Source organism: Saccostrea echinata, unplaced genomic scaffold (assembly GCF_033153115.1).
Source record: "Saccostrea echinata isolate AGI-Se365-2 ecotype Australia unplaced genomic scaffold, CSIRO_AGI_Sech_v1 ptg000034l, whole genome shotgun sequence".
NCBI lineage: Eukaryota > Metazoa > Mollusca > Bivalvia > Ostreida > Ostreidae > Saccostrea > Saccostrea echinata.
In genome coordinates this window covers 5,965,425-5,978,999 of record NW_026889783.1, presented here as the reverse complement: position 1 = coordinate 5,978,999, position 13,575 = coordinate 5,965,425, and the positions used below count along the sequence as shown (strand labels likewise).

The 13,575-nt window shown below is 33.6% G+C and overlaps 1 protein-coding gene across 1 annotated transcript; it reads right to left on the bottom strand.

Annotated features, from left to right (window-relative positions):
• Nucleotides 1-3,557: 3,557 nt before the first annotated feature.
• On the bottom strand, nt 3,558-13,241 carry LOC133199633 (chitinase-3-like protein 1). The gene is made up of 9 exons (XM_061335487.1): nt 12,957-13,241; nt 11,059-11,233; nt 8,256-8,508; nt 7,460-7,584; nt 7,253-7,370; nt 5,325-5,510; nt 4,689-4,811; nt 4,181-4,466; nt 3,558-4,019 (listed from the first exon to the last, which is right to left on the bottom strand). Exons 1-9 carry the CDS (start codon nt 13,012-13,014, stop codon nt 3,661-3,663), a joined length of 1,683 nt encoding a protein of 560 aa, XP_061191471.1. The 5' UTR covers nt 13,015-13,241; the 3' UTR covers nt 3,558-3,660.
• Between the last annotated feature and the right edge of the window lie 334 nt (nt 13,242-13,575).

Sequence of the window (13,575 nt, the reverse complement as noted above, 5' to 3'; positions counted from 1 at the left end):
GCGTCGTGCGTTAACATTTGAACATTTTTAGCTTCTTCTCTGAAACCGCTCAACCAATTTCAACTAAATTTGGCATATAGCATCTATGGGTGAAGGGGAACAAAAATTGTGAATTTCATGGTCCCTGCCCCCCTGGGGCCTGAGAGGTGGGGCTAAAACCACCAAAATTAATGCAATCTTTAAAAATCTTCTTCTTTACTCCTGGACATCAAGCAGTCAAACTGTTGGCATCATTGTGATAAGCATTGAGTCCTCTACCAAAATTGTGAAATTCATGGCCCCAGGGTCAGGGGTTCTGGTGCTAGGGCGGGGCTATATAGATCATATAGTGAAAGTGCATTATTTCTTTGAAAATCTTCTTCTCTGCTCCTGGGTATTAAATAAACTAACTAAGTATATAGTTATGATGAGTAAGAGTGACTCTTCCAAAATTGTGAAATTCATGGCCCCAGGGGCAGGGGTTCTGGTGTTAGGGTGGGGCTCTATTGATTATATAGTGAAAATGCATTAGTTCTTTGGAAATCTTCTTCTCTGCTCCTGGGTATTAAATAAACTAACTAAGTATATAGTAATGATGAGTAAGAGTACCTCTACCAAAATTGTGAAATTCATGGCCCCAGGGGCAGGGGTTCTGGTGTTAGGGTGGGGCTCTATTGATCATATAGTGAAAATGCATTAATTCATTGAAAATCTTCTTCTCTGCTCCTGGGTATTAAATAAACTAACTAAGTATATAGTTATAATGAGTAAGAGTGCCTCTTTCGAAATTGTGAAATTCATGACCCCAGGGTCAGGGGTTCTGGTGTTAGGGCGGGGCTCTATTGATTATATAGTGAAAATGCATTAATTCATTGAAAATCTTCTTCTCTACTCCTGGGTATTAAATAAACTAACTAAGTACATAGTTAGGATGAGCAAGAGTGCCTCTTCCAAAATTGTGAAATTCATGGCCCCTGGGTCAGGGGTTCTGGTGTTAGGGCGGGGCTCTATTGATTATATAGTGACAATGCATTAATCCTTTGAAAATCTTCTTCTCTGCTCCTGGGTATTAAATTCAGTAACTAAGTACATAGTTATGATGAGCAAGAGTGCCTCTTTCAAAATTGTGAATTTTATGGCCCCTGGGTCAGGGGTTCTGGTGTTAGGGTGGGGCTCTATTGATTATATAGTGAAAATTCATTAATCCTTTGAAAATCTTCTTCTCTACTCCTGGGTATTATTGAAACATATTAAATACATAGTTATGATAATCAAGGATGCCTCTTTCAAAATTGTGAAATTCATGGCCCCAGGGTCAGGAGTTCTGGTGCTAGGGCGGGGCTGTATAGGTCATATAGTGAAAGTGCATTATTTCTTTGAAAATCTTCTTCTCTACTCCTGGGTATCATTTAAACAAATTGAATACATAGTTATGATAAGCAAGAGTGACTCTACCAAAATTGTGAAATTCATAGCCCCAGGGGCAGGGGTTCTGGTGTTAGGGCAGGGCTATATAAATCATATAGTGAAAGTGCATTATTTCTTTGAAAATCTTCTTCTCTACTCCTGGGTATTATTGAAACAAATTGAATACATAGTTATGATAAGCAAGGGTGACTCTACCAAAATTGTGAAATTCATGGCCCCAGGGTCAAGAGTTCTGGTGCTAGGGCTGGGCTATATAAATCATATAGTGAAAATGCATTAATGCTTTAAAAATCTTCTCTACTCCTGGGTATTATTTAAACAAATTAAATACATAGTTATGATAAGCAAGGATGCCTCTTCCAAAATTGTGAATTTCATGGACCCTGGATCAGGGGTTCTGGTGTTAGGGTGGGGCTCTATTTATTATATAGTGAAAATGCATTAATGCTTTAAAAATCTTCTCTACTCCTGGGATTCATTTAAACAAATTAAGTACATTGTTATGATAAGCAAGGATGCTTCTTCCAAATTATGAAATTCATGGCCCCAGGTACAGGGGTTCTGGTGCTAGGGCGGGGCCATATATATCCTATAGTGAAGGTGAATTATTTCTTTAAAAATCTTCTTCTCTGCGCCTGGGTATTATTTAAATAAACTATTAGTACATTGTTATGATACGCAAGTATGCCCCTTCCAAAATTGGGAATTTCATGGCCAGAGGGTCAAGGGTTCTGGTGAAAAGGGGGGGGAGGGGGAGGGGCTCTATTGATTATATAGTGAAAAAGCAAAATTTCTCTAAAAATATTCTTTTCTGCTTCTGGTTAAAAAGCAAAGAAGCTAAGTGTATAGTTATGATGAGCATGATTACTTCTTCCAGAGTAGTGAATTGCATGACCCCTGGGTCAGATGTGCTGGTGTAAGGGTGGGGCTCTTGATAATGTAGTGAAAATGCATTAATTCTGTTAAATAATCCTGTCTGCTCCTTAGTGTTAATCAGATAAACAAAGTGATTACTTACATGTATGATGAATAAACTTCTGGTCCCAGGGTGAGAGACTCTGATGTTTCTCGGTGGGGATGGGAGGTTGGGGGGGGGGGGCTGGGGGGCTCTATTGATAATGTAGTGAATCTGTAGTAAAAACTGCATTATTTCTTTGAAAATCTTCTCTGCACCTGGGCATATCAGAGGCAAAAAGAGTAAAAGTTTTAATAAATATTTTTGAACATCTGGGCCATTTTGTCAAGTGTTCTGGTCCTGGCCAGGGCTCTATTAATTTGTATTCTACTGAGGGGAGTTATTCCCCTGTGTCATTTACTTTTGATAATTAGTCACTGTAAATAATGTACTTGAAAGGTTAATAGAATAAGAGAATTTTGCAAGATTTTTTATTGTATAATACAAAAAGTACTTTCATAGTTTTAATGATCAGATAGACTTGTAAGTAATAGATAAATAAAAATGAGACAAAAATAACTTGTCTTATTCAATGTTCATCAAAGACCAAGAGAGTCCAATGTAAGAGATTTCAACAAGGAATTAAAATAGTACAGAAGCATTGATAGTTTGTTAATATACTGTATGGTGATAGTGATAAATGGGGAACAGATTAGAACCTAATTTATGAACTGTTAATGAACACTAGACTAATTATTTTGTTGAACCTGATCACCCTATTTTTCTTGCTTTTGGGCAACAAAGCTTCACTTTTCAGTTCATTTTATACTCTATGGATTCTCTAAATTGTTGTATTATACTCAGGTGACCGTTAAGGCCCTTGGGCCTCTTGTTTCTTTGTGTACTCTAATATATTGTAAGCCTTATTTTGTTGGATTTTGAGTCATTTATTCATGCATAGAACAAAAATCACTTAAACTTCATTGGTGTAGAGAGCCGCCTTAAATTTTGTTCTCGAATAATCTATGTCAGTAGTGTTGGTTTCCAATTGGGAAAAAGATCTCAAGTGGAATAAAAAAAACTGTAACAAAAGTTTCTGAACAGAAAAAATAAGTTTGAAAAGCTTTACAATATATTCTTCAATATAAAATTTCCAAATATTGCACTCCAGAAGAGAAATCAAATGTAACATAATTTGCACAGAAAACTTGTATAAAGAAATACCGTAAAAGATACATAAAGACACAAAGAGATTATAAGTCCATTTCGTTCTATCGGTAAATTATAATGTGACAAAATGCATAAAAATGAATTTTTCTCTGTAAATATCAATATAAAAATATGAAAACCTGAAATAACTAACAAGAATATAAAAGAAGTATAATTATATAATACAAGAGAGACAGAGAAACACGTGGTATAAATTGATATCCACTGTTTATAGGCCAGTTGTTGTTTAAAAGTGTTGAGTTGATTATTGAATGGGTGGTGGATGAGCTCAACGATGACGTTGAAATTATAGTGGAGATGAGGTCTGTGAGATTTAGTGGTGTACAGTCTACATTGAATGGCCAGTCACATTGGTCATTATTAGTGTTGAACTCTAAATTTGGTGGACAGACTTTTACATAGGCTTTTCCTCTAACACACTGAATAAACTTGGAACAGTCGGTCATGTATCTGTAGAAGCCATCGGTAGACTGACTACAGTCGACGTCTAACAAGTAGAAAAAAATACTGCTGTATAGAGAAATCTAGATACTACCAGGTACATACCAGGTATATCATTAAAAGTGATTTAAAAAAGAATAAGATGTAAGAAACAAATATTTTTCCATATAGAGAAATCTAGGAGAGATGGATGTGAAATGTTCATACCGTGACTTGTGATCCCTGAATTATCATTCCCGCCATTGTTGGGATCTTTCCCTCCGTTGACTGATGGTGTTGTGTTGGGGGACCTGGTTGTCGGTCCCAGGGTGGAGAGTGGGATGTGTGTGGATGGTGGAGTGATCGAGTGACCAGATTCCCCTGCCTCCAGTGTTCTCTTCATCACCCTGGATAACGGGTAAGCCCCATAGCTACATATATTGTTAAAATCGTCAAAGTCTAGCGCCCATATCATGGCACCTCCTAGGTTTTTCTTTATTACTTGGTCGTTTATCTACATTTAAAGAAAATTGTACACAAAATTGTTAAAATACTATCAACTTAGAGTTACAGAAATACAGTGAATTATCAATAAACCACAATCTTTTGCAGTTTATTAATTATTGAGGTCTAACGAGTTTTGCAATGATCTTCGGAGAAATAGGATTATCGCTCTTTTGTTATAGACTGTAAAGTAGAAGTTACGGTCTTGGAGATGAAAAAATTCATACCTTACCTTGTGATATATGCTAAGCTGGTCATCGAATCCAATCCACAAGGTGCCCTCCACGAAGAACGGGTTTCTAGCTTGTAAGTCTCGATAGGTCTTACCATTCCTCTGAATTTGCCTCTCACAAATCTTTTAAAGAATTATAAAAATTCAGCATTATGTTTTATAAAACTGAAAGTAAGAATATTTCAATCTCTTCTTAGCCTGTAGATTAAGAAATTGAAGGCAATGTGGATTTCCGATAAGACTTGAAATAACAGCTTGTATTGCAGACCATTGAAGAAACATTTAACACATAAACGTATACAATTGATCTACAGACAAAGCTGAAGTTGTGAAAAGCATGACACATTATTGCTACCCCATCAATGAGGTCATGACTTGAACAATTAAACACACTTTACAAAGTTACTAACACAAGAGGCAAACTGAGTCAGAAGTTCTTGATAAGACCTTTTCATGGCATATTTTTGGGATTTACTCCTCCGTGTGACTCCGCGAGCGGAGCAGTAATGTGAACTACAATTGACTCAAAAAACTACTTACACAAAAGATTAATTTTGAAATCAAAGAAGATGTACGGAATATCCCCAAAACATAAATGTAAATGATCAAAATATAGAAAACAAAGAAATAACGTACATCGTAGAAGGGCATGAAGCCCGCCTCTCCTACATAGTTCCCCTGTGGACCGGGTCCGGTGGCTGGAGCGCCTACTCCATAATTGTTCTGGTCGGCAAGCGTGAAGGAGCGACCATACGTAGCCAGTCCCAAGACAAGTTTTTCAGCTGGAGCCCCTTTATTCAGCCAGTAGTCTACAGCAAAGTCCTGAAAAAAAAAACATATTGAAGAGTAAGAAATATTGATAATTCTACTGTGTTCTAGAAAAGGTCCATGGGTCTTAATATTCACGCTGCAACGTAATCTTGACGTACTATAAAACCAATCCACAACTCTTTACTTCTCACTTTTATTTCATGACCTGGGTCATAGATATGACCGTGTTAAAATTTCTACGCTTGTATTACTCCACAGAATTAATTTATTTTAGGCCATACGTTTGAAAAAGTTTCTTTTCATCCAAAAATACTAAGTTTAATAAAACTGTTTGAAATTGGTTCAGCAGCTTTAGAGAAGAAGTAAAAAAGAGTAAGGTACATTGATAATAGATCAATGTTCCATTAAGTCGCAGAATTGTGAATGGCGGTGCCCACAAAATAAATTGATCTTCTAAATAATGAATTCTCCCGTTTCAGTTTTCTTCTCAACCCAAATCACTTTATTATATTACACCCTTTTTTGCATATATTAAATCACTTTATTAAATTACAGGCTATATTACATATATTAAATCTCTTTATTATATTACAGCTTATATTACATACATTAATCACTTTATTATATAACAGCCTATATTACATAATATTAAATCACTTTATTACATAAAAGCCTATATTACATAATTATATTAAACCACTTTATTATATATCAGCCTATATTACATGTATTTTAAATAACTTGATTTTATAAAAAACTATATTACATATACTAAATCACTTTATTATATTACAGCCTATATTACATATATTAAATCACTTTATTATATTACAGCCTATATTACGTTTATTAAATCACTTTATTATATTACAGCCTATATTACGTATATTAAATCACTTTATTATATTACACCCTATATATTACATATATTAAATCACTTTATTATATTACAGCCTATATTACATATATTAAATCACTTTATTATATTACAGCCTATATTACATATATTAAATCACTTTATTATATTACAGCCTATATTACGTATATTAAATCACTTTATTATATTACAGCCTATATTACGTATATTAAATCACTTTATTATATTACACCCTATATATTACATATATTAAATCACTTTATTATATTACAGCCTATATTACATATATTAAATCACTTTATTATATTACAGCCTATATTACGTATATTAAATCACTTTATTATATTACAGCCTATATTACATATATTAAATCACTTTATTATATTACAGCCTATATTACATATATTAAATCACTTTATTATATTACAGCCTATATTACGTATATTTAATCACTTTATTATATTACACCCTATATATTACATATGTTAAATCAATTTCCTATATAATAGCCTATATTACATATATCATGAGTCATTTGGTTTATCAATCACTTAAAGTACGAGAAGTTTTAATAAATAAATGCATCCATGGATCTGTTTAGAAGGAAATCAATAGCCAAATGACAGCATTAAAACAAACATGTGTTGTTTTTTTAAAATTAAATTTGATTTAATAAAGCAATGATTGTTTTGCGTTGCATATTTTTATATCAAGGTATGTGAGACAGATGAAAAATAGTATCATTACATGTAAATACCATTGCGCAGTGTTATAAGGTCCCCTAATGACCTATGGCCTTTGGAAAAAATACAAGTATGTAGTTTTTTGCTTTCGGCATGCCATGATTATAAAACAGTTAACACAAATGTAGATATAAAGAATTGAAATAAAATTAAGATAAATATGAGACTCTTACCACATTGAATTCATTGCTGGTATCAGCAGACGATTTGTACAGTGGAGCATTAAATCCTGTGAATTTTTCCCAACCACCACGTAAGTCATATGTCATCAGAGATATGAAATCTAGGTACCTATATAAAAACATGTGTTAATATATTCCAGGAAATAAAAATTTTGACCAAAATATCTTGCAAATATAAAGATTTGAATCACTTCCTACTTTGACATTTCCGCCACATTATATGCAGTGTCCGCTACGGCCTTCCCTACACCGACAGCTGCAGTCAAAAGCAAACGACTTTTGTTGCTAGTCTTGGCTTCCTGTTTGAATGCCTCTTTGAGTTCCTGCAATGATATATGGTCACGATCAATGACATTTCTTCTTCCTTCTTTTCTCAGATTGATTTGTGATATATTGATATATGTGTTTCGATCAAGTTGCTTGTCTCACTTTTCTCTCAAGAAACAATAATTCATGTTAAGATGATTACTTCATATTGCAAAGAAAATGGAAAAAAAAGAGTTAAACTTTAATAAATAGATTAAGATTGAATAAAAAGTCAAATCGTTTTTCTAAGTTATGATTTTTACCCCAATTTCCTACTTTGAACCTCTTAATATTTTCCAAAAGTCTTTCCGTGACCTATTATATCACAAAAAGATCATGAATCAAATCAATATATAATTTTAGAATTCAAAATAAACCAAAGTACTTATGAAAATAAGATTACCCTTATTTAAAAACATTTAATTCACGTGTCTTAATTACGAATGTGTCAGTAATTTCAGATATGGTGCTCATATATGTACTTATATAAATCATTTTGAATTGTTCATCTTAGACCTTTTTACCTGTAGTAAAGTGGAAAAATTTTGGTTCATGTTTGACCTTTTTACCTGTAGTAAGGTGGGAATTCATGTTTGACCTTTTTACCTGTAGTAAGGTGGGAAAATTTTGGTTCATGTTTGACCTTTTTACCTGTAGTAAGGTGGGAATTCATGTTTGACCTTTTTACCTGTAGTAAAGTGGGAAAATTTTGGTAATCCTCCGGGCGGCCTCCGCGGTTAGCAGGATACTCCCAATCCATATCGAGGCCGTCAAAATCATACTTCCGGAGCCAAGCTATGGCGCTACCTATAAATGTTCGCCTTGAAGCGAAAGTGAGAGCCATGTCTGAGTAAGGCTTACTTCCAGCGGTCCATCCACCCATTGCCAGAAGAACTTTTAGCTCCTTGTTTGTCCTCTTGAAAGCATTAACTTCCGCGTACCTATCAATATAAAAAAGTAAAATATATCTGTCAGGTAAATCTGTTCTGTAGTTTCCTGTTAGTACGTACAGTGTATATTGGATTGGATCCTTCATTAGGATTCCCACCAAGTGCTGTCGGTTCAGTTCAGAGATCATAATCTGTCATCATTTCTGATGGTTATTTTCTCTCCTATTGGTCCAATACCCTTCATACTTCACGGAACAAGTGTTCATTAGAATAGAAGAGCGTACATGTAGATTTTAGCTCAATGATATAAGTTTTAAAAAAGATAAGATTGTGATGATTCGGGGATATTTCCTTTAAAAGAGAGCAATTTCTTTTCCCTTGCCCCATGTCACCCATACTTCTCAAATTCTGAGTTTTTGAAGAAAGATGCACAATGACCCTGGACAGATTTCTATCCCTAAGGTTGCATAGGTCAAGATAAGAGAGTGTTTAAGGTACTTGCTTATAAAGAGCATTGTATATCCCAATAAATTATTTTCAATGCTTTTGAAAAAGGATGTGCTTTGGTCAGCTTGAATAAAACCTCTTCCTCAAAAGCCATGGTCTTGATCAAAGCAATTGTATTATTGAGAATATTGTGAAACCTTCTCTAGCTAGTTATACGTGAATTCTTTTCTTCTAGTCAATCATCTATGCAGTGTTCGGGAGTCATGTATATAGAAATCTTGCACGTATATTCAAAGCAAAACGATTTATAAAATAGATTGGTCTTACATGCAGTCAAAAATCATGGTTTTGTCGGTTGTCACATGTATATGAAATATGAAGGCCATGTTTCTTCTTTCATTCAAATGTTATTACCAATGGTAAAGTTTTTGTGACAGACAGACGGTCAGATGGATGGACTGACGAATGAGATTCAATGTCCCTGTGAGAACAATAAGGGAAGTTGAAATAAAGAAAAGCTAAAGAAGTCCCGTTTCTCATAATGCTTAGTTGTTTGTTCTTCATCGTCAATCCAAATATGAAAATTAATTCATTTAAATATTATGCGGAAAAATCTCTCAAATGTCTTTTATTTCCTGTTCACTGGGATATACTGCGTCGACATATGAGTGAAAATGTCTAATGTTATACCTTTAAAAAAATATTTTCTATATAATTCAGTACTAATAAATTCAAACAGTTCCAATGTTTTTCTGAGCGGTTAAAATAATTGATGCTGGACCGCTGAGTGAGATATTGGACCTGTCGATGAGATATTGGACAGTTATGACGCTTTTACGTGACACTGTAGGCGGGATCAGGTATATCTTTATCAATTATCGAAAACATGGAAGCTGCAAGAAAAGTCAAAATAAAAGTAAAAGGTATATATATATATATATATATATATATATATATATATATATATATATATATATATATATATATATATATATATATACATATACAACATTTATTTACTTTTCTCTGACAAAATGTGTTTTTGTCGACCCCTCAACACAAAACAAAACGCATGTTGCCCTCGAACCAAGTCAATAAATAATAAATATATATTTTTAATTGATAAAATGTTGTGAATATCAAAATATCGGGATGAAGGCCACAGCAAGCGTTTTCTTTTCTCGTGTAGTTCCTTTTGAATAATGAATATAAAAACAGGTCGATAAGAAAGATGCACAATTAGTGTTAACGCATCGAAATTCCAATGGATTGTTGGAAGACCTAAGACTACATACATGTAGATATTGTCAATGAGGAGCTAGAGCATCACTTTTAATATCAACCTCAGAGTACTTGTGTGAAAAAGTTTTGACATTGACCAATGTTTCTTAATTTAATTTTAATGACAAGGGGGATCTTGTGAATTCCTAATCTGAAAATTACATGTATTTCATTATCAAATTCCCATCCTAATTTCACTTGTACATGTACTTTCTGTGATGAAAGAGTATTTTTAAAATTATTGTAACCAGCAGTTCTTATTTTAATATCATTTTTCCCATGGCTCAGTATTACTCACACTTGACCCATATCTTCATGAGTAATTAATGTTTATAATAAAGTACATGTACTTTACATCGAATAAGAAAGGTTCTTATATTTTTTGCATTTTTCAGGATGGCAAAGATGAAGGTATAATGGGCGTCATTATTTTGGGAGGAATTAATCCGGATGACCCAGAGAAGTCGTGTCTTAAAAATGTGAAAGCTTTGCGTGGTGTTCCCTAATCATCCCATTAAGTCATATGCTGACTGACGTTTTTCATACTAATTGTTAGGCCATTATTTACACACTGATTGTCGACGGATTTTTCCGTTATTTACCGATCATGACAAGGAGCACACGGCGGGTGTGACCGGTCGGCAGGGGATGCTCACTCCTCCATGGCACCTGATCCAACATAGAGGTCCATGTATGCTCTGCTCCAGATTTGTATTGTTTTAATGGACTTTGAGCTTGAATACGTTCGTTATCTCCATATTTCATCATATGTTTGTAAGAAATTCAGCTTATTATAATTCTTATTCCCATTTTAAAACTCATTAATTTTTCTTATAATATTTCCATTTTCTGTTGCTATGATATTCACTTTACCTTTTGTCGTCGTTCCACTCAAAATTGGTGATACCATTGTTTTCCAGCTTTCCAAAGGCATATATGATATGCGTGCACAAATTGGGGTCGATATTACTGGGCTCGAATTTAGCGATACCATTTCTGTATTGGGCCCAGTTTGTATAGTAACACACTCTTTTATATTTTCCACTGGCTGTAATATTATTACAATAAAACAAGTCAATTTAATGAAAAGAAAACTATTAACAATAAAACACTTTCTTCAGTAAAATATTCTGGTTTAATACATAACTGATTCATTTTCTTTAAATGATGTATCATTATATAAGATAATGTTCTCATTTACAGTGAAAATACTCTAATATAAATAAACGTCTGTACATTTACGCAGAATCATGTAGATTTATAGGTATATATCTACTTCTGCTCCTTAACTAACTGTGGGATTTTGAACAAAGTATTTCTTCCTACTATAAGACTGTAATTAACTGTCAGTAAGACTTTTAAGATATATGGTTGTCGTTGGGATTGTTCCTCTAGCAGGATTACTTATAATTAATTAAGAAAACTGCTTGATTTTCCTAATAATTTTATGAGGGAGGTGCTTTTAACCATACAATGTAGGCACAAATGAAGGAATTTAACTTTTTTTCTGTGTGTGTGTGTGTGTGGGGGGGGGGGGGTCAGGCGTTGTAATGAAGGGGTATAACTGTAAAAGCTGTAATAGTATACATGTATGTTGCCAAAATAACCCCCCTCCCTATTTTTCTTCTATCTATGGATGGGTCTGTAACTGATATTTTTTGACGATAGTTTTTAATCTTAAGTTTGTCACCAAGAAGTTAATTCGTTTATTTTATTTCCTATGTAAACACGTTTACATGGTAGTGGATTTGTAGCAATAGAATTACATAGACCAGTGGTTTACACGTTTTGTTACTTAAGTGTTTATATATTCTCTGACTGTACAGTCATTGTGACATCGACTCCGATACTTGAGTATTATGGTGTGAAAACGGATACATAAATTGTTAATGTACCTCATATATACTTTTTCTTTTGTGTTCATGCAGAAATGCGTGTGACACAATACATTTACATATACATGTAGTTATTTAGCATATCTTTTGGGAACATATCAAGTGATACACGTGTGTTAATCATTGTTTCCTTAATGCAGGAATTGGACTGTGACAATGTCGACTGAAAGAAGAACGAGATATCATGTGCAGTAGTTAGTCGGTTTGTTAAATATTGTTTTATCTGAGAAAATTCTAGTTTACTTAACGAATTCTAATGAATGTTGTTTTTCTTGAAGAAAATAAATTTTTAATAATCATTGTGTTTCATATAATGCTGTGAATTTTTAAAGGAATTTAATCATCGATACAGTGTGTTGAAGGCTTGTCGTGGGAAGGCAAGAAATAAATGTCATTTGCTATGACAAAGATATCAAGTATAATGATTAAATGACCCCACCCTAGACTAAGACAGAAAAAATTCCAAAATCACTCCACTAGATAACAATTTTGATTCCAAAGCAAATATCAGCATTTCTGTCAGTTATTAATTTGTTTATAAGTTGGTGAGTGTCAAACCCTATGACACAATTTTAAAATGAGTCGGGTTTGAACCATTTTACTTAAATTTTAGGTGTTTTCCCCTCTAATTTTAGCAATATTATAAAATAATAATTCATATTTATCATTTCTCTGATTGATGTTGTTTACGTCATATATTTGATTTGATTTGGTGGTGGTGGTGGGGGGGGGGGGGAGGGGGGTGTTAGTTTCTATACCATCTTTATGTTACTATAGCATTTCTACTGCTACTGGCTTTTTTCAAATACAGACGAACATAAAATATGCATGTATCACATTGACTGTTACCTGTTTACGAAGAAAATAGATGCTTACCTGTAAGGCAGATGTAGGTCAAATAAATCACGGTAAATAAAAGGCGATTCAGCGACATTCCTGACGTCTCTCTTGTAACACTTCTCAATTTCACATTTTAGTTTTTGTTTCAACTTCTCTCCATTCTGTAAACGACCAGCAGATCCACATTGTATTATTTATCGTATATAATACTTCCTGAGCGTAGTTCGTCGGTCATTCTCTTGAACCATGAAAAATTCACGTAGCTTTTATAAATCATGTAACACACGCCTTCTCATGTTCATGTAGGTGGCTCGATACAAACAATGTTTATGATCAGAGCTCTCGAGTTCTGTTAAACAAATGGTCATTTATATCGCTCACACAGCCATCTTGATATCCTTTATTTTAATAACATTTAATCTATACGAAGGTACAAGGAAACATATTATTACGCAGAGGATGTTTGCATCATTTTTATTGAACAGTTCAGACTCTGTTTTTCACCCATATATGTTTATAAATAAGCAATCGATAAAATCAAGGATACATTGTATGCATATAGTCGTATTAGAATGGCAAGGGACACATGCTATTAAGTACATTTACTAATAAAGTCGTGTTGTATGTACATCATTGTTTATTAATACAATCAAAT

Bases quoted from the DNA above. Each gene is read 5' to 3' on its own strand.
- LOC133199633 (XM_061335487.1), bottom strand. From the start codon at position 13,014: ATGTCGCTGAATCGCCTTTTATTTACCGTGATTTATTTGACCTACATC. The intron at 4,812-5,324 runs GTACGTTATTTC...ATTCTTTAAAAG, and splicing joins GCTTCATGCCCTTCTACGAT to ATTTGTGAGAGGCAAATTCA. The intron at 4,467-4,688 runs GTAAGGTATGAA...CTTTAAATGTAG, and splicing joins AGCTTAGCATATATCACAAG to ATAAACGACCAAGTAATAAA.